Below are 19,496 nucleotides of genomic sequence, written 5' to 3' on the forward strand. Positions count from 1 at the left end.
GTGTACCAGGAAAGTAACATGTACTCAATCAACAGAACTACAGTAGCCCATCACTTTCTCTGGCAGCAGTCATCCCTCAGCAGGGTCTTTATCCATGGATGATGCAGCTAAAACAACCTTTCCTTGGGAAGCTGAACTCAGCTCTTGATGTTAAACGACAGAGGCACAAATACCAGGCTGGCCACGCCCCAGTACCTTTCCTCCTACTGGTCTGCACTGTCCTATTTCCCATCTACCCAAAGAGGCCCAGCTTACTTCCTTCAGCAGATAATGAGACCCTCTGAGGCCCAACAATAAACCCTCATGCAACAACCCCCTGCCACATATGCATGCCTCTCACCCCAGCCCACGGCTGAGGGCTTGGGATAACAGTATATTAACCACCTATGGCACATTCCTAACCTTTGCATTCTCCCATGGGGAAGCAGTCACCCATACTCACTCTCTTTTTTAAAACTTGCTGATCCTGTCAGAGAGACAGAAAAATAAAGTGACATGCCAGTGGCCTACTAGATTGCTTTCTTGGTCCAGAGTAGTATACATCTCTTGGGAGAAACTTGGGACTGACTCTAATCTCAGTGTGAGTTCCTTCCTCGTGCTTACTCCACTAGGGCCCTGCTTTACAAACGAAGAGCCAACTATTTGACTCCCTGTCAGGACAATTGCCATTCCTACAGAAGGCCTCCCAGAGCAGGAACGATTACCTTGTGGCTGTGATAGGCTGAGCGGCTGGTGTGTAGGCTGGCCAGGAGGCTCTTTGACTGCTGTTGGACACTGGCAGGTGCTGGCAGGGAGAGCAGCAAAGTGGCCAGCTCCTGGGCTGCATGCTTGTTTCTCTCCTGATGTAGAAGACAGCAGGGTTATCACTCAGTCCTCAACAGTGCAGAATGCCCTCTAGTCTGCCCTCTCCCTCTCCTCCCTCAGGCCTGCCAAGGTTACCCACCACTGACTAGAAAGAGCAGAAAAAAAGGTTTCAAAACTACAACCCTCCTATGAAACAGGTACAGAGCTCAGGGATGTTTTCAAAATCAAAGACTGTGCTGTCAGTATTCTTACGCACCAAGGCAGCAGGGCCTCAGCCAACAACCCTACTTCCTGCCTCTTCAGAAAGCTCCTGTGTGCTTTGAAGAAATAACTTGCCTTCTCGATGATTGGGCCAACAGCAAAGCAGCTTTCCAGGGCTTCCAAAGAACTCACAACCAGCCTGGGGAGACAGAAAGCCTGGCCTGAGTACAAGCACGCGTCCTCTGCTCATGTCAGCCTGGCAAGCTGTAGTTGTGTGGACCTTGGGGACAGCTATCGAATGCCAAATACAAAATCAAAGCACAATAAAACCTGCCACAGGCGCCGTGCATATCGCTCCCCGTGTTACAGGCCAGAAGAAACCTCGCTCCTGCTCGGAGATCAACCTGAGGCCATGTTCATAATCCGTCACTCAAAGACAGGGCTTTTCTTCCTCAAAGAGGATAAAAGTGCTTCCTTCTACTGCCTGTGGCAGGGATCCTGAGATGGGCTTAAGTCTCGATGCAACAGTGCCCGAAGCTCAGGTGCTCAGAGATCAGTGGGCAAAGGGGGGCACAAGGGAGAAGTTAAAGCCATCTGTTTACACTGGCAGTGTTAAGGTTAGGCTTCTGCTTACACAACCAGGAAAATGCACACAGGCATTTCCTATGGGTTTTAAGTACAGGAGCAAACAAATCATTTTTAGATGCATGTCACTGGAACATTCAAAGGAAGAACATGGAACTTCTCCATTAGGGAAGAAGCAGTAAGTTCAGCCGTTAAATAGTATCTATCAGATAACATGCTCTAGGCTTACTCCTGTGAATTTAAGTGACATAGTGAAACAACCATCACCCTGACAGTTGGGGTCTGGGCAGGAAAGGAAAGCACTGAAAAGGTCGCCAGAGTGAAAAAGGGCAGGGATAAAGGAAGGAGCCAAAGATAGAGGGAAGATGGAGGAAGCACAGGATAAAGGGAAGTATAACAAGCTCCAGGAGCTTCTGAACTGGTAGGGCATTTTGCCCTTCTACCCCCATCCCTTTGCATCCGTCGTACAGAATGAGCAGCAAGGATGGGTTAAGGAAGACGGAGCCGAGAGGCTGATGTGGCCAACACCAAGGGTGCACTCACAGTCCCAGGGAGGCTCCAGTTTACACATGGAGAACTCTGCAGCCATGCAATGACCAGAACAGAAAGTAGCAGGACTTGGAACAGAAGCGAATCAGCGCAAAGCCACACCAATGCGGACGCTGCTCTCTGACACACACGCACTCGTGCAGAGAAAAGAAACAGGGCATACTAACCGGTCCAGCTTGGTTAGGGACTCAGTTTCAGAACTTGGGGGAGAAGCAAAGGGAAAAAAAAAGGAAAAAAAATGTGAAGCTCAGAGAAACCTAGAAACACATCCTAAGCAAACGATATATGAACCAAGGGGAAAAAAAGAAAGGCAAAGTGGGGAGGCTGCTGGTGGGACGCAGCGACTCCAAGCATGGCTACCTCAGGGCTTACAATGTAAGAAACTCACTCTTACATCAGGACCTGCTTCATCTACCATGGCAAACCAGCAGCCACCCAGCACAAAGAAGCCAAGCATGTGCTGACGAATGCCACCGTAGGGAGCTCTAAGGACACTGCACTCTTCTGCAAGATGCTGCAGCAGCCTCTCTTGCTGGCAGTGTTATTACCACAGAGTAGCAACTTCCACAGAGAAAGACGAGAAGATGATGCGATTGGCACAGAGGGAGGATGCTTGCTGTTGATGCAGTCTGGATTCTAATCTAGAGCATGGGTATAAACACTTTCTAGCCTGCGGCCTCTGGCTATTCCAAATGCTTATGGAATATTAAGTAAATGACCAAGCTTCTGTCTGGACAGAGATCCAGCATTAGATACCTCTGAGCCCATTTCCCAGCCTCTGTATGTATATTAGGAAGAAACTGAATGTTCAGGGGACTGTGTGAGAACTTGACAATCACAGATTAGGCTTGGGAGACTCAAGACATAGGACTCTGCAGTCAGTGCAAAATAGTTAAGAACTAAAGTCAACCCTGCCAACACTGGTACCTCTCCAGGACAGTTCCACTGGTCGTAGTTGGAGCGACTGAGTCACTCTCCCCAGTGCCATTGCTCTGATTCAGGTTGGAAGGACAGATGTTGCTGACAGAGGCAGAAGGGAATTCTTCTGGGGGTTCGTCAGGCCAGCCAAACTGTTCCTTAGTCTTGCCATAAATTTTTACAGCATCTATCATGGTAACGCCTGCTGGATCCACTGAGGCACCGACTGCAATAAGCAAGAGAAGCCTTTAGGAAGCATATTTACAGAGCGCTCACACCACCGTCCAAGGTAAAGCACAGCAGTCAGGCACATGTATAAATCACGTCCGTCTCAGCATTGGAAGCTGTGTCTGCTGAGACACTTGGCAGCACTCAAGCTGAATGTACAAGGAACAGTCCAATGGACCACAGTCTGATGTCTCCCACTTGGGGAGACCATGAGCATCACTCTAAGGATCCTCTGGTGCTCACTGGTATTCCACCTCCCAGCCTTTACTCCCAGTGGTCTCTAAGCACTTTCTTTGTTCTGAGTACAGGTCATCTCCATACACACAAAAGCAACTATTTCTAGGAGTAAGAACTTCAGCCAAGTGGCCAGGAAGTGCTAGAGAACACAAGGCTCAGAGACATGTGACATGTGAAGAAAGCCTGGGGCTAGGGCTGCAGTTCACTTAAGTGCTTGCTGGGTTCCATCCCTAACACCACATAAACTGACATTATGACATACACTTCTAATTCCAGAACTCAGGAAGTGGAGGCAGGAGGGTCAGAGGTTCAAAGTCACCCTCAGCTATACAATGAGTTCAAGGACAGCCTGGAATACACAAGACCTTGTCTATAAATGCATGCATGAATTACACACGTAAAAAGCTTTGAGCCAGGGATATTGTTCAGTTGATAGGGCACACGCTTCCTGATCTCATCTATCAGTCTCCATCGATAAGGCCATTGTAACGCCAAAGCAAATAGCTAACTGAGCCTGCCCTCTCACTACCACCACATCTATTCCTTTAATAGGCCTGCTGGCACTGGCCTATAATCCCAGATACTCAGAAGGCTAAGGCAGGAGGATCCCAAGTTCAAGGCCTGTTTGGGCTATAGAATGGGAGACCCTCTTCCAAAATAAAAAGTTTAAAAAAGGTGGGTGATGGCCGGGCGGTGGTGGCGCACGCCTGTAATCCCAGCACTCGGGAGGCAGAGGCAGGCGGATCTCTGTGAGTTCGAGACCAGCCTGGTCTACAGAGCTAGTTCCAGGACAGGCTCCAAAAACCACAGAGAAACCTTGTCTCGAAAAACAAAAAAAAACAAAAAAAAACAAACAAAAAAAAAAAAGGTGGGTGATATAGCTTAGTGGTAGAATATTTACCTAATATGTACAAAGTCCAGGGTTCAATTCCCAGTACCATCAACAAGAAAAAAAGCAATTTCCTTTCCTGGCAGCCTACCTCTTACACCTCAAAAATAAGGGAGACTTATGTGGAGCAGGGGTTCCCTAACAGTGGAAGGCCACCTAGTGGCCATCTATTCTAGTCACAATGAGAAGGCTGCAGCCTGCCTTGGGTGGCTCACTTACTGAAGAGGTTCAGCTTCTTGTCAGCCTGCAAGGCTTCCTCTCTGGTGAAGGGAAAGTCAAACCAGCGGGAACGGCTCAGATTGAGCTGCATAGTCCTGCCAAAAATCTCGATGTATGATGGGGCCCGTTCAATTGCCTGGGTCCCAATCTGGATCCGCATGCCTGTCATCACCATAGTGCTGCTGTTGTTACTAATCTCAATGGTGAAGCCGCCAGGCTGCAAGGACAAAAGCACATATCAGAAATCTCCAGAATCCTGCTTCAACCTAATGGCTACTAGTCAAAAACCTCATTTCTTTCAACTCCATCCTAATCATATCATGAACAAGGAAGAAGAGAGGCAGTGTAAGGCTTCTTTCACCCGAAGATTAACCAACCCATGTTGTCCTGTACATAGTAACCCTGCTAACAATGGAGAAAATTTAGCCTGGTGGGATTCAAGACCTTCAGCAGTGGAAAGAATGTTGATTTATTCAAGGATCATTTGACCAGAAGTGAGCAACTCTGAGTACATATTCTACGTCTGATTCTAAAGGAAGATGTGAGGCTAGTCCAACTGCTCAATGGAGGAGCACCTGGGTTCAAGGCTAGTGTCAAAAAGACAGGCATGAGTTGTTCAACAAAAATGGTCAAGAGTGCTAACCCAGAAAGTGAATCAGCCCTGTGTGCTCCTCACCTTGGTATTAGCCACGTACATGCCAGTGGAGTTCAGCCTGTGCTTTATCTGTTGTGCATTGTAGACTTGCAGGAGGTCATTACCACCAAATTCCACATCTGTCAGCTGTTGGTTGTGTTCAAAAAAGTCGATGGGGAAGGTCACCTGGCTGGATGTGCGGGCAGCTGTGGGGACAGAGTCAGATTGCCAGAGTTCACTGGTGTGTGGTTTTAGTGCCTCTGCTCTCACTTCCAAGGCTAAACACTGAGCCCATGCTCACATACTCTGCTCTAACCAAATGAGATGCCATCATCTGTTCATCACAATGCTTACTTGAGATCAGCTCTCCAGCATACTACCCCTGACCATGTGACCCACCACACAAAACCTGGAGAGTACAGTTTAAAACACAACAGAATCTATTTCTTTACAGGATGATAAGCTACATCATCATCTCAAACACAGACTCTCTAGAACAAATTTAAAGAAACATGATGATGCCTGCAGTGTACTTCACTTTGCTAGGATCATTCCCTCCTAAAATCATGCTTCCTCTTCTTTAAAGTCCTCTCAAGTCAGGAGCAAGACCTACAACATCTACAGTATTCTGCAGGAAACTAGTCAACTGAAGGGATCTACCCTTCATTTAGAGCAAATGCACAGGTAAGCCACCTTCCATAACCCAAAGAAAACTCAAAGCTGAAGATAACATTCTTTATGGGGCACCAAGAACTGCTGGCACAAAGTAGGTAGCAAATGGTGGTTGCCACATGGGCCTTTGTTTCACAAAATTGGCTAGGACTGGTCTCTGACCTCACCAAGTGTGCAAGCGGGAGAGCCAGTTCTTCTTCCGACTAACACAGAGACCTACTGTGCACTGTCTAGAAGACTGCTGAACCCATGCCCACGGGGTCTGCAGGGGCCTTACTGATAGTAGCTGTTTTGCGCTTTCGCACAGGCTTCATGATGCTGATGACGCTGCTGGGCTGCAGGGAGGGCTGGAGCCAGTAAGAGGTATTCTCTACATTGGCCATGTAAATGCGCAGGCTGCCATCCTCACACAGCAGGATCATGGTCGTCCGCTGCTGCTCATTGCAGGCAGTGTGCCTAATGGCAACCATGTCTTGGATCTAGGAAGAGAAGAAAAAAGGGGAGCCAGGGTGGGGGTGGGAGGTACACTGAGTTAGTACTCACATCTGTGGCTCAAGAGCCACACAAAGGAACAAAAACCTCAGGCTCTACAGGTGGGTTGGGGTGCAAAAGGGCAGCAAAGGCAGCAGCTAGAAGAGACATCTTTCATCTGTTTGTTTCTTGAGATGGGGGCTCAATACGTAGCTGAGGCTGACCTCCAAACTCTTAATTTCCTTGCTTCAGCCTCCCCAGTGCTAGAATTATGGATTTGTGGCACAATATGAGATGGGAAAGTATTTTCAAGCTGTCAGAGACAGAATAAATTCCTAAGTAGGAAACAGGGGAAGAGCACTGACCTTTGCTTTGGCAGGAAGAGTCTTAATCTCCTGGATGAGGAAAGTGTCTGGTTTCACCATGACTACCAGAGGCACGCCAGTAGTTTGCTGGACACAACAGACCAAGCCAGGGTGGTTCATCACTTCAGACCACTGGCAAAGGGCAGGAGAAGTCTTACTGCCACCATTGGAGCTGCAGAGAAGAAAAGCGGATACGGTGCCACTCCCCATTTTTCAGTTCCTTTCTTAAAAAGGATCATCCTATGAGTAGCTATGAAACTCAGAACAGAATCCCTGGCCAAGGAGTCAAATTTGCAATGGGTCAGTTTACTAAGAGTCATGTGTGTGCTACCATCACTCCAGTGTGTGCCCCCAAGAGTCCTCACTGACATTGCTACTTGAAGTAAGTGACCTTTTGAGACTATCAACTACCAAGGTCATAGGGCTAACTAAGGTGAATGGCACGGCGTCCTACACCATTCTTTTGCCTATGTGATGTCATTCCAAAGCAGGTTAATTTCCTACAGATCTAAAACAGCTCTTCAGTAGCAGATGAGGAGTAGAAGAGACTCTGAATCTCCTCCTCTTCTTCTTCCCTAAATATAACTCACACCTCTGACATCCAGAAAATTGATGAATAGACTTACCTGCCTCAGTTCTAGCCACACCCCCAGGAATGATTTACTATTTACTTATGGGGAAGGAAGGGGCTTCTCAAGGAGGCAAAATGAAAGGGTCTTGGGGGCAGGATCAGTGCCTCACGGGCACTGTCTCCTCCTTGAATCTTGGCCACTGTTAAAATCACACCAGTTGCCTTGACTACAAGTTTTCTCTCTGTGTAACAGTGAAACTCTTCAGCCCCTAAAAGGCTACCTCTTACAGCCTGGTGTCTCCATGGTGAAGAACAAGCAAGTGGGTAGCCCAACTTGCCAAGCATGGCTGTTTGTCTTTAAAGATACTCAACTGGAGTAGTACAAGCCTGGTTAGAGCCAGTATGTGAGGCACTAGGAGAGGCGAGGGGTAAGAATGAGAAGGGAGGGTGTCTAGGAGGCTGGCATTCCACGATTGCTCTCACCTTTTGATGTTGATGGGGAAGAGCTGCAGCACCTCCAGAGTGCTCCTGCTGACGGTGGCTGCAAAGGACTTGCCCTGGCTGTAGCTGAAGAAAAGCATCTGCAACACATGTGAGTAGTACACAGACACACCGCCACCTGCCACCTGGCTGTTACTGTCCTGCAGGAGAAAAGAAACACATGCGCAGATTTATTTATTTCACTTACTGGCTGAAACCCAGGTTCTGGGGTAGGACTTTAAACCACCACAAGGTACTTCCACACCCTAAGCATGAGACTTCTACAAGTAAGCTTCCTATGAAGGTTGAGATGGTTTTAATAAACTGGCATCCTTAGAAGATATTACACCACACAAAAGTACATTCTAGCTAAAGGAGCAGTGATTCTTCAGTGCAGATTAGAGACGATGACCCTGGTGGACATGGGCTTCTATCAGGAAGAACACAATTCCGCCAGGTAGGCAGAATGACCCTGGTGAACAGCTACCTGGGAAAAGCAGCCCTGATCTGTCTCAGACCTGACAATATTCTACACGGTAAATCTCCCAATCTGTCCAAACAACCAAACCTTGGGACCTCTGTCTCTGTAAAATATGCCTAATTGTTCCAAGTGTAACTTGGGCCCCTGAAACTATTTAAGCTGATGGGGATTTCTGTTCAGGACCGGTTCCCTTTTGTGCAGTACCCATTGGTCATGTGCTATTATTAAAGAATTTTTCTAGCTGGAGAGATGGCTCTAGTGGTTAAGAACACTGGTTACTCTTCCAGGGGACCTGGGTTCAATTCCAAGATCCAAATGGTAGCTCATAATTAATGATCTGTAACTCCAGGTCCAGAGGACTGATACCTTCTTCTGGCCTTCAGAGCCAGATGCATGTGATAACATGCAAGGAAACACCCATACACATAAAATAATGATACTTTTTAGAAAGGTGTTTTTTCTTCAGTAATCCCTCAGTGCTGGAGTGACTTGTCACTGGGAATGCATAATAACTGATTACAGATCCTAAGAAACAAGGACCTTGCAGTTGAATGGTCTTAGTGATTTAGATTTTGGTATTAGGTAAAAAGAAGCTAAGCACACATGCTTGCACACACGAGAAAAAGTAAGGAAACCAAAAGGAGACAACAGAGAAGTTGCTAAACAAATCAAATATGGAACAGAAGGAAGTGGCAAGATGTCCTCTAACCTTCAGGTCTTCGTGATTTATTTCCAGAACATTAGTGACGTAGAAGGGCCCCTGCTGGGCACTGCTGGCCTCCTCCATGAGCTGTGTGTACATGTACCCAGCAGAGGACATGATGACAATGATGCTCTTGCCTTCCTCATTGAAAAGGAAGGTAACATCTCTTATCTTTGAGCTCGGCAGGAGAAAGTAGTAGGTAGGACTCAAGGCATCAACAGACAAGTCGTAAATCTGCAGGGTGACAAAGAAGGTGATCTCTTTCAGTCCCCAAAACACCTTAGTGACTTCTAATAGCTGGAACTTCATAGTGATGGGCATTCACTCTAACTAATGAACTAGTCCCTAACTAGTAAGCCAGCATCATTTACCTTGACAAAGTCTGCTGTGACAATGGCCAGCTCAGTCTGTGAACCAGGTAACCACACAGCTTTGATGATGAAGTTCCCTGTTGCCAACTGGGGATGTAACACTAAATGATCCGAAACAGAGCCCGAGCTACTGAAGGTGAGCACATGGCAGTCCTGGGCATGGGTTAAAGAACATAATGTTAAAATGTGACTGGTAAAGTGGGGTAATTCATTCCAGAGTTCCCATCTTTCCTTCCTAACATCCCCTGCCTCCAAATCGCACCTCAGACTGCCTAAACACTCAGGTTTCCAGAACACACAGAGAGCGGAGCAATCAAGAAACATGGACTGAGCTCAGAGAAAGACCTCTGCATTCCAGTAGCTTTTAGGCTTTCAGCTATCCGTGAGGAGGAGGAGGAGAAGGAGAAGGTGAAGCTGAGGCCAGGAAAGACTTGGTCAGAGCTCACAGCTCTGGGAGTCACTCCTGTATTGGATTTTACCTTCAGCCCACACACTGCCAGGTAGTCCTCCTTGCAGGGGTTTCCAGTGAGACTCAGCACTGTGAAAGGAACTGGGGCAGAAGCCAAGCGGGTCAGAGTCAACTTCCTCTTGCTGGAATCCGCTTGTTTCAGGAGTGCAGAGAGCTGTAGCACTGTGATCTGCAAAGGAACAGTCACCTGCTTAGCCCTAGTACCAGGGCCATCCCTCACAGTCCAGAACAAGCAGCAAGGCTCCCTGAAAAGGGTGTAGGTCACTGGGCTGCTTTATGGATTAAGTCACTTAGAAAATGTCTAGATGAAGACTGGCCTCTATTTCTCCCCAAAGAAAGACATGGAAGGTCATTCATGCCCTTCTCCCAATGAGGGCAAAAGAAATGAATAACAAAACCAACTTTTCTATGCTAAATCTTTTCATAATAGTTAATTCTAGCCTGGCATGGTGGTACATGCTTTTAATTCCAACACTCAGTAGGCAGAAGCAGGCAGATCTCTGAGTTTGAGACCATCCTGGTCTACAAAGCAAGTTCCAGGACAGCCAGGGCAGTTACACTGAAAAACCAATTGAATAACAACAACTATAAATAATTAATTCCTATGCACTACTGTCCTCAAGCATCCTGTTAAGTACTTTCTGGGTCAGCTAGATGTTTTAAGGACTATCCATACTTTCACTTAAGGTTAAAACAACAGCCCCAATGAGAGGCAAGAACAGAGAACAGATCCTAGCATTCCCCAACTTAACAGCGCTGCATTTCTGAAGAGCAGGAAGGAAACACAAGAAACACTGGGTCTGTCCATGAAGGCTTCTGCCCCTCAGCTTGTGCCTTTCAGGGCCCAAAATGGGCACAACTGGGAAGTAAGCTGTCCTCGACACCAGCTGATCACTGCCTCTGCCAGGGCCTTTTCCTAGTCATCTCAGTTCTAGGGATAACCAAATGACTCAGGTTCAAATCAAAAGGTTTCTTTTGATGAGATAAGTCTTGAAATTAATTCTCACAACCAAAGCAGCAATGTTCCCCTTACTGGGTCTATCTGAACATGGTCATCTCTCTGCTCCACGTATATACTTAAGATAATCAGGACCTAAAATGACTAGGAAGGAATCATGAAACCCACCTTGCCCTTCTCATGGCTGACAGCCAAATGCTGGCGACGCCCATGTGGGGAAGAAAGCACACACATAGCCACCCGCCTGAGAACATGGGCACTGATCAGCTGCCGTATAGTCTGGCCCTGGTCTCCACTGTAATTCATCCGAACATTCTCAAAGGCACCTTCCTGTGAGCCTAAGGTAGGAACCTGGAAGAAACAAGGAGCAGAGACAGTATGGGAGTAAGCACTGGATTTGGGAGGAGTTGATCAAAATAAATTATATGCAAGCATATAATTCTCAAATAATAAAATTACTAACAACAACAAAGAAAAGTAGCAGGGCAGGGCGGCAGAAGCCTTTAATCTCAGCACTTGAGAGGCAGATGGATCTGTGTGTGTTCCAGACTAGCCTGGTCCATTATAATGAGTTCAGGCTAACAAGGGATTAAAAAAATATATTAATTAATGTACTTTGGCTTCTAATACACCATGCATAGCTAAGTAAAGACCACTATTTTCAGTCTATTTAGAACAGCGGGGTAAATTTCCAATGAAAGTAAATTAAGTCCTGGTTGCTTATTAAATGTTAAAATCTACTTTCACTTATAAAATGATGGTAGTGATATATTTTTCTTTCATGCATTCCGCTTGGTGAAAGTGAAGTTGGCAACTTGATGGGTCTTTAACTTATGTCTTTAGCTCTGGATGTCAATAGTCACAACCTTACATTCTCTGCTCTAAGAGGATCGGCATCAATGAAGCACCACCATATGTCCACGTTTGTATTCCTGGGGACAACTCTCTCTCCAATAGGCCCCTTCTGAAACCTCTCATGACCTCATACCTGGTGTCTATTCTTGCCTCTTTGGGAACTGCCTCTACTTACCCTGCAGGTCAGCAGTCTGCCGTGCGAAGCTAGGAAAATAGTTCTAAAGCAGACAACTGACAGGCTGCACCCGAAGTTGAAAGAGTAACTAAAGGCAAGCTATCTTTAACTCAAGGCTAGAGGTCAGAAAAGGACAAAGCTACCGAGCCTTAGGAAGGAAGACACAGTCAAGAGGCTTTCAGTTATCTACAAAGGACTTCTGTTTCAGTGCCCCAAAACGGAGCTCCTCACGTCTTAGGAGTTCATACATTTGGAAGCTTTAATAAAAAGAGGACTTACTTCCTAAATACCCAAATTCATGCCAGATATAACTCATCTGTGGGTTACTACACTGCTCAGAGTACAGCTAAGGAAGGAGGTGACCACTGATTCTAGGTTATGCATGGCCTGGGACCAACTAATTCTAAATCTATTCCAGTTGCTCTGCCACATACTGGGATGCTGTGCCGCACAGGTTGTAGTAAGCAAACCGTGCAACCCCACACACTCACCATCAGCTGGTCCGTCATCTCCACAACCTTGTCCACTGTATGCAGCTCACTAAGGGCCTGCTGTGCTCGGCTGCTGCTCCCCACGGCTGAAGCCTGCTGAAAGTTGGTCTGAATGGCATCCATGAGGAAATTGAGCATGTCTAACACGAGAGGAGCGAAGGAGAAATTGGCCTGAGAGAAATCGAAATACACAAGTGAAAAAAAAAAAAAAAAGAGAGAAAGAAAAATCACAGGTCACATGCAATAATCTTGACAGATTCCCTTCTCCAGAATCCTAGCTCTGACTACAGTCAATGAGCTACTGCTGAGAGGAGCATTTCTAAGTCAAGGTCCCACAGGCACCCTACGTCATTCAAGACACCCAGCACATATAACCACCTCTCTCCTATCCATACAAAATGGGAAAAATTAGAAAACTCAATGGTTTCCTGAATTCTGGGCCCAGATGAGAACCCCTGGTCAAGAAAGCATGTTCTAGAATATCACTGCTGCAAATCCTTCCCCAGACACTCCTTGCATGCACACTTCAAGAACGAGAAAGAAGAAACTGGGCTGCCAGGAGAGCCTCACAAACTACTGACTCAGTCTGGCTAAACTCTGTCCAGAGCACTAGTGCCCATCAGGAGGCCCCACCTGATTTTGCAACTCTTCACGGCACCCCTCAACTGTGCGGCACAGGCTGCTCTTCTTGGGCTTCTCTTCATCAGTAACCTTCCCATCACTGATGGTGACCTTGGCCTTGTCAGCTGGTGAGGTGCTGGCATGGCGCACCAAACTCTCCGAAACCCTAGGTTCACTCTGAAACGCCGACTCCTTCATGGTAGAGCTCATGCCACTGCTAGGAGTTCGCTTCACCAGTGCCTAGGGACAGAAAATGGGAGTGCTCCTAAGTTCTTGCCACAGCCAGATGAAATACTGTTAAGATACTGGAAGTAGAGGCGGCTATATATGTGATTCCCAAGCCCAGATCCAAGGGGCTTACTAAATGCCCATCTTCGCTGCCCACTCAGAGCATCAGGCCTTGACTATACAAGGTGGTTGCTGCTTTTAATGTTCTAATTACTTGGGCCACAAATGGATACATCACTCATAACAGGATGAGAACAAATTCTTGGCCACACAGAGCTAATATGGGAATTTTCTGCCTTAGACACTCCTGTGTTACTAACAAGTTGCCCATATGACACTGTGAAGGCTCCATCTCTCACCAAGCAGCTGCCATCTTCTTTGGCTCCACAGTCACAGAAAAAAGAACCATACTTGGCATAGGAAATCTCATGATCCTTGTGGCACACCTTCGCACACACCGTGCACACACCCACCCCATCCACCATCTTACAGGTATGACAGTGGTACCTACAAAGAACAGAAACCAGCAGTAAGTCACAGGTCCCAGCACTAGAGGCCCAGCTGGCCTCACTTTAAAAGAACTCACCAATGCTGGTTCATAAATTCCTTCTGCGTGATGGTGAAGGTGCAGAGTTTATTGCAGAGAGAATCTTCATCCTTCAAAGATCAATATGTCTTTTTAGTCAGACACATAACTCTGCATATAGGGACCCATAAAAGCACGTCCTCCCATATCCCATGGAAAGATATACCCATGACTAGTGAGAACCTGCCCTGGTTTGAAAGAACCAGTTATCGGAGAGCCTCCTACAATTTCAAGTGCAACCTTCTAACTGCTTTGAGGGTGGGGGGGAGCAGATAATAAAAACCCTTAAGGCTTTTGAAGGTCCCCCCCCCGCCATGAAGAATGCACCCCCTCACCCCAAACTTGGGTGAAGCAGAACAAGTAGCTCCAGAGAGAAGAAAGGTATAACTCATTTAAAAACAACTTCCCCAAGAGACTGGCTTGGCATATCTGCTCTGCAGGACCAAATAAGCACAAGAGCAGAGTCCTGCACTAGGCATGTGGGCAAGAAGGCTTAAATATGCTAGACAGTCACTCCTTTCTCTACTTAGCACTTACGGAGTCCTCAGCCTGGGAATCTTCCTCCTCCACCGCTAACTCTTCTACCCAGTCTGAATCCACCTCAATGACACGCTCTTCCCCATCCACGGAGAGGTGACTGGGTCCTTGGCCATTACTCTGACTCAGGGCATTTGTGACATCAGCCAAGTAAGACATAATATGACACGTGCACTCCAAGACCATCACATGCTGCAAGAGAAACCGCAGAAGCTTCAGTTCTCAATTTATCTTACAAGATAAAGTACATCTGGGACTGGGAGAATGAAGTAAATAAGGAAACTAAGGCCCCTCAAGACAAGACGGGTTTCTAAGAGTCTCATCAGCATTCTCCTGCTGTTAACATTATCATTCATGCAAGCTGTAACAGGTTTTAATCTGCAGAAAGAAACAGCTCCAAAGACCAAAAGAGAAGCAAACCATAGCAGTTAGCTTTGTGTTTCTCTTAAAAGTCCAGTAGACAGAGGGTGGGGAGACACTCAGTAGTGAAGAGCACAAGCTGCTTACAGAGGACTTTAGGTAGCCCTCAACTCCAGCTCCAGGGGAATCTAACACCATTTTCTAGTCTCTGTAGGCACCATCCCCTCTCTCTCACAATTAAAAATAGAAAGGCAGGCATGGTGGTGCAGGACTTTAATCCCAGCACAAGGGAAGCAGAGGTAGGTGGACCTCTGAGCTCAAGGCCTGCCTGAATATATCAAGTTCCAGGAGAGCCAGAACTACAACAGAGACTCCACCTCAACCCTCCCCCAATTAAAAATACAATAACATAAAATAAATTTTAAAGCATTAATACACCTATAACCACCAAGTCAGATATCAGACTCAGATTTCTAAATTCCCAGGAGCCTCTTTACTCTGACAACTCAGTGCCAAAAGGACAATAATTCGTAGCTAAGGAGGGAGAAACTTACTGGGGTTCAGAGCCCTGCCCTGAATCTAGCCACCCTGCTAGGTTTCATGGGTGGGAACCAAGCAAAGTACTTAACCTAAGACTTTTGTCATCCTCAAGCCCCTCTGCATAGTCCAGAGCTCTGCAGGCACACTGATCAGCTGCAGCATCTGGACTAGGGCTTAGAATGCCACCCCTCACCCACGTAACACTGACCCAAAGCAGCAACACAGGAGCATCTCAGGCCGCAACAAGTCCCTGTGCTTAGAAGGACTCTGCTGAGTCCTTCTCAGAGCATCACTTCCTGAGACCTGCAAGAGGCCCGAAGGCATGCAGTCAGCAGGTACACTTTACCAGTCAAGAGTCACTTCCTGCAGGCCAAGATACGTAAGAGCTCCAGAGAGAGACTTCTATCTGACCGAAGATAAGAAGCTCTTTCCTGGCTCCCTGCCCTCAGCATTCCTCATTTTCCTTACCTTTCCATGCATTACATTGGCATTCAGTTTCTCAACCACATTCTTCTGAGACAGGTACTTCTTGCTGTCCCAAAGCAAAGAAAGAAGACACACAATCATCTAAGGCACCAGTGGAAGTACCTCCTCTAATCAATCTGAGACACTGTCAAGCACAGGAATCTGTTCACAGAGCACTGAGAACACGGCTTGGGCTTGGCTGGTCTTAGGACAAAGAGTGCATTCAGTATTGTTTCTCCAGAACTTGTGACAAAGAACCAGGAAACTCCACTAAAAATAATGAAGACAGCTAGGCATAGTACATGTGCCTACAGTCCCAGCACTGAGGAAGTTCAGACAAGTATTTTGTGTTTGAGATTGCCTAGGCTACATAGTGAGACCCAGTCTCAAAGGTGTGTGTGTGTGTGTGTGTGTGTGTGTGTGTGTGTGAGAGAGAGAGAGAGAGAGAGAGAGAGAGAGAGAGAGAGAGAATACGCCCAGCTACGTAGGTAGTCTGAAATGAAGAGACATCTGCGGCCATACCCCTAGTTAGATCTTAATACTCAGAAAGGAAGAAATTTTAGGCTCATTTTATACTACTAACTCTGAACTATAAAGGAAGTAACTTGCAATTACCTGCCTCTCCTCTGAGCACCAAACAGTTATAAAGGCTAGTCCCTCTTACCATCTGCCCAGCCAGTCCACAGCAGCATTGTGAAGCTGAAGGTGGCCAGCGCCTTGTCCAGCACTAGCTAAAGTGGCCATCACAACCATGAGTTCGGGGAAGCCAGTCCCGTCGCCATTTGCCAGCATCTCTGTTGCCATGGGGGTCAGGGTACCCAGAAGCACGGCACACACACCTTCTCCGACTTGGCTGGTGGAAAAGAAAAAATTGACATTCTAAGTGCAGTCTTTCAAAAAAGAAAAAAATTTTTTTTTTGTTTTTCGAGACAGGGTTTCATTGTAGCTATCAAGCTCTTGTAGACCAGGCTGGCTCGAACTCATAGGGATCCGCCTGCCTCTGCCTCCCAAGTGCTGGGATTAAAGGCGTGCGCCACCACCGCCCAGCTAGTCTTTTATTTTTAAGAGCAATTAAGACATCAGGTTTCAATGGACAGTTCAAAGCTTATGGTTACATAGCGGTGCCTGGGTAAATTCAGTGGGCCACAAACTACAAAGTCATGAATGTGGGAAAGGGACTGTGGGGGCAGGTGACAGGGGTGAGAGATAAGCGAAGCTATGGGAGCACTGGACAGATGGCTCAGCAGTCAGAGCACTGGCTACTATCCCAGAGAACCTGGGTTAGATAACCAGCACCCATACGGCAGCTCACAACCACCTCTCACTCTTGTCCAGGGGCCCCAGCACTCTCTTCTGGCTCCCACAGGCACGGGCACAAAAGTGATATACAAACATCATGAAGGTAAACACTCATTCTCATATTCACACTTATGCAATAAAATAAAATACTAAAAAAATCTTCTTAAGAGGCAGGCAGATCTCTGTGAGGTCAAGACCAGCCTGGTCTACATAGTGAGTTCCAGAGCTAGAGAGATCACACCTAAAAGCAATGGGGTGTGTGTGTGTGTGTGTGTGTGTGTGTGTGTGTGTGTGTGATCAGAAAGCATTATAAACAGGCATGAAACCATCAAAGTACAAATTTAATTACTAAAATCTATTAATATTATAAATTAGGTATTAAATACATTAAGTAAACACACCAATCTTGGAACTGGATTTGAACTACTAGAGCACAAAACATCTACTGAGGTTGCAATTGACAGGCTAAGTCAGCCCAGGAGTTTCTCCATAGGGAAACTCAAGAAGCTATGCTAGATTCCTCGAGTGGGCAGGAGAGATGTGAAATGCCCAAAGGCAAGGCAAAGTTCTGCATTCTAAAGCCAGCGCACACACTTCCTACCTGTTTTCCCGCACGATGTATGTGGTCAGCAACTGCAGCAACTGCCGGTTCTCCTGAATGACCTCCAGCTGGTCAGAATCCTTTGGGGGTGATGTTGTCATGCGGGTGAGCCAGGCCTGCAGGCGCACCGGCTCCACACAGGCCAGCTGGGCAAGAGAGCCACAGAGATGAAGGAGGCTTGGGTTAGGGCTCTTCTCAGCTAAAACAGGACAAGAGGCTTCCGTCAGTGAAGAGGGCAGGGGCCTCTAGGAAGGGGCAAGAAGAGGAAGAAAGGTCTCAAGAGTTTCAGCACCTTTCCCAACTTTCTCTGAAGGATTCTCTACACTTGTTAGCACTGTCAAGCTGTGGCTAATATCAGGCAGAAGCCCGGCACAGTATTAGCCAGACATCAAAGTTCCCATAAGAAGATTACCAAAAGCTGTCACTCACTCAGTTGGAAGAGTTTGGTGAAGAATTTCAAGACGCGGTTACAGAATTTAGCAGAGAGGTCCTCATTGGCTGTGGCCATCATGATCTGCACAAGTTCCCCACTGCAAGGCATGAGGGGAAATGAGAGACCCACATTAAGACTCATATAAAAAGAACCTGCTTCTGCTTCAGTCTCATTCCCTGGGGGAAAATGGTCACTGTGAACAACCATACAAGGTGCCCATGGAATACAGGTCCTCATCAACAAACTCAAGGAGGCAATCAGCAACCCAAGTCCTCCCCAGGAGACAAACACCCAAGCAGGCCTTCTGGTCCCTGGGACATCTGAGTTGGTATAGCTGTCTATACCACAGCCCCCTGCTTTCAGGAGGCCTTGAACACGGAGTTAAGGGAGACAGTGCTCACCCATCAGAGAAGAACTCCTCCATGGCTTTCCGGGCCTGGCTGCTCTCCAGCTGCTTTTCCAGATACTGCAAACATTCCTCCAGGATGGACTCATCCAGCCCACTGAGGAGCAAGAACACTATTCAGAACCCTCCCAGCTGACTCTGAAGAACATAATGAATGACTAGACTTGTGGAAGCCTAGCATCAACACTGGCACATAGTAGGTATTCAATAAATGTTTAATCCAAGAACAGCAAGACCTCAATTTTATTTTACTACCTTCTTTCCAGGGAAAATAAAAATGAGAGATAAGCCAGATGTGGGTTCACATGTGTGTGATCCCAGCACTCAGAAGGCAAGAGTATCAATTTCCAGGCCAGTCTGAATTCCAGTGACAGATCTAGTCGCATAACATGAAAAGTGCAAACAAAAATCCAAAGAGGAAAGGCATCTGAAGTTAGGAGTGAGCCACAGTCAGTCCATGGCTGTTCCCAGAGGAGGGAGACAGTCTGCATGAGTCACTTTTGCAGGGCTAAATCACCTTAAGTTCCTCATGTTCAAAAAAAAACAAAAAGAGACTAGGGAGAGACTCTGTATGTGAGCTATTTGTCACACACGAATGAAGGCCAGAATTCAGATCCCCAGCACCCACACAGATCCAGGCAGGTGTTGTGGACCCATACACTGGAGGCAAAGACAGGATTCCCAGGTGTGACCTAGCTGACTAGCCAAAACTGAAACCCTGAGAATGACCAAGTAAGACTCCCAGGGTCAGCCTTGGGCCCCGCCCATATCCACATAAGTGTGGAGATGCATATACAATATGCAAAAAATACACACTAGTAATGCCAGCACTTTGAAGGCTGAGGCAAGAGGAACCCAAGTTCAAAGCAACCTGGCTGCACAGCAGGAGGGGGGGCGAATGAGAATCTGGGAAGGAAAAGAAAGGAAAGGACTTGACAAAAAACAACAGCTCCTGGTGCGGGTACAGCACATCCCCACAGCACAGCCTAGAGAGGCAGGGCAAAGACCTACTTTCTCCAGACCTTCCATTTCAGACAGACAGTCACAAAACATGACTCTGGTACCTCTGTATCACACCACACCTACTCTCACTT

The 19,496-nt window shown here is 46.9% G+C and overlaps 1 protein-coding gene across 2 annotated transcripts in view; it reads right to left on the minus strand.

The window, feature by feature from the left end:
* The window catches only part of Ubr4 (ubiquitin protein ligase E3 component n-recognin 4), a 114,209-nt gene that overhangs the window by 57,217 nt on the left and 37,496 nt on the right, over positions 1–19,496 (minus strand). For both annotated transcript variants that reach the window (XM_041652997.1, XM_041652996.1), the window contains exons 30-51: positions 18,398–18,499; positions 17,993–18,093; positions 17,564–17,762; positions 16,328–16,516; positions 15,667–15,730; positions 14,299–14,490; positions 13,762–13,832; positions 13,535–13,682; positions 12,960–13,187; positions 12,327–12,497; positions 10,974–11,156; positions 9,858–10,016; positions 9,379–9,531; positions 9,014–9,241; positions 7,827–7,984; positions 6,773–6,944; positions 6,214–6,415; positions 5,307–5,470; positions 4,631–4,847; positions 3,067–3,283; positions 1,141–1,204; positions 705–839 (exon numbers count right to left, since the gene is read on the minus strand). In XM_041652997.1, the coding sequence (XP_041508931.1) occupies positions 705–839; positions 1,141–1,204; positions 3,067–3,283; positions 4,631–4,847; positions 5,307–5,470; positions 6,214–6,415; positions 6,773–6,944; positions 7,827–7,984; positions 9,014–9,241; positions 9,379–9,531; positions 9,858–10,016; positions 10,974–11,156; positions 12,327–12,497; positions 12,960–13,187; positions 13,535–13,682; positions 13,762–13,832; positions 14,299–14,490; positions 15,667–15,730; positions 16,328–16,516; positions 17,564–17,762; positions 17,993–18,093; positions 18,398–18,499 (3,517 nt within the window). The remainder of the gene's footprint in view (positions 1–704; positions 840–1,140; positions 1,205–3,066; positions 3,284–4,630; positions 4,848–5,306; positions 5,471–6,213; positions 6,416–6,772; positions 6,945–7,826; positions 7,985–9,013; positions 9,242–9,378; positions 9,532–9,857; positions 10,017–10,973; positions 11,157–12,326; positions 12,498–12,959; positions 13,188–13,534; positions 13,683–13,761; positions 13,833–14,298; positions 14,491–15,666; positions 15,731–16,327; positions 16,517–17,563; positions 17,763–17,992; positions 18,094–18,397; positions 18,500–19,496) is intronic.

The sequence above is a fragment of the Microtus oregoni genome, unplaced genomic scaffold (assembly GCF_018167655.1).
Source record: "Microtus oregoni isolate MIOR12 unplaced genomic scaffold, Mior012 000005F_ref0000423, whole genome shotgun sequence".
Classification (NCBI taxonomy): Eukaryota; Metazoa; Chordata; class Mammalia; order Rodentia; family Cricetidae; genus Microtus; species Microtus oregoni.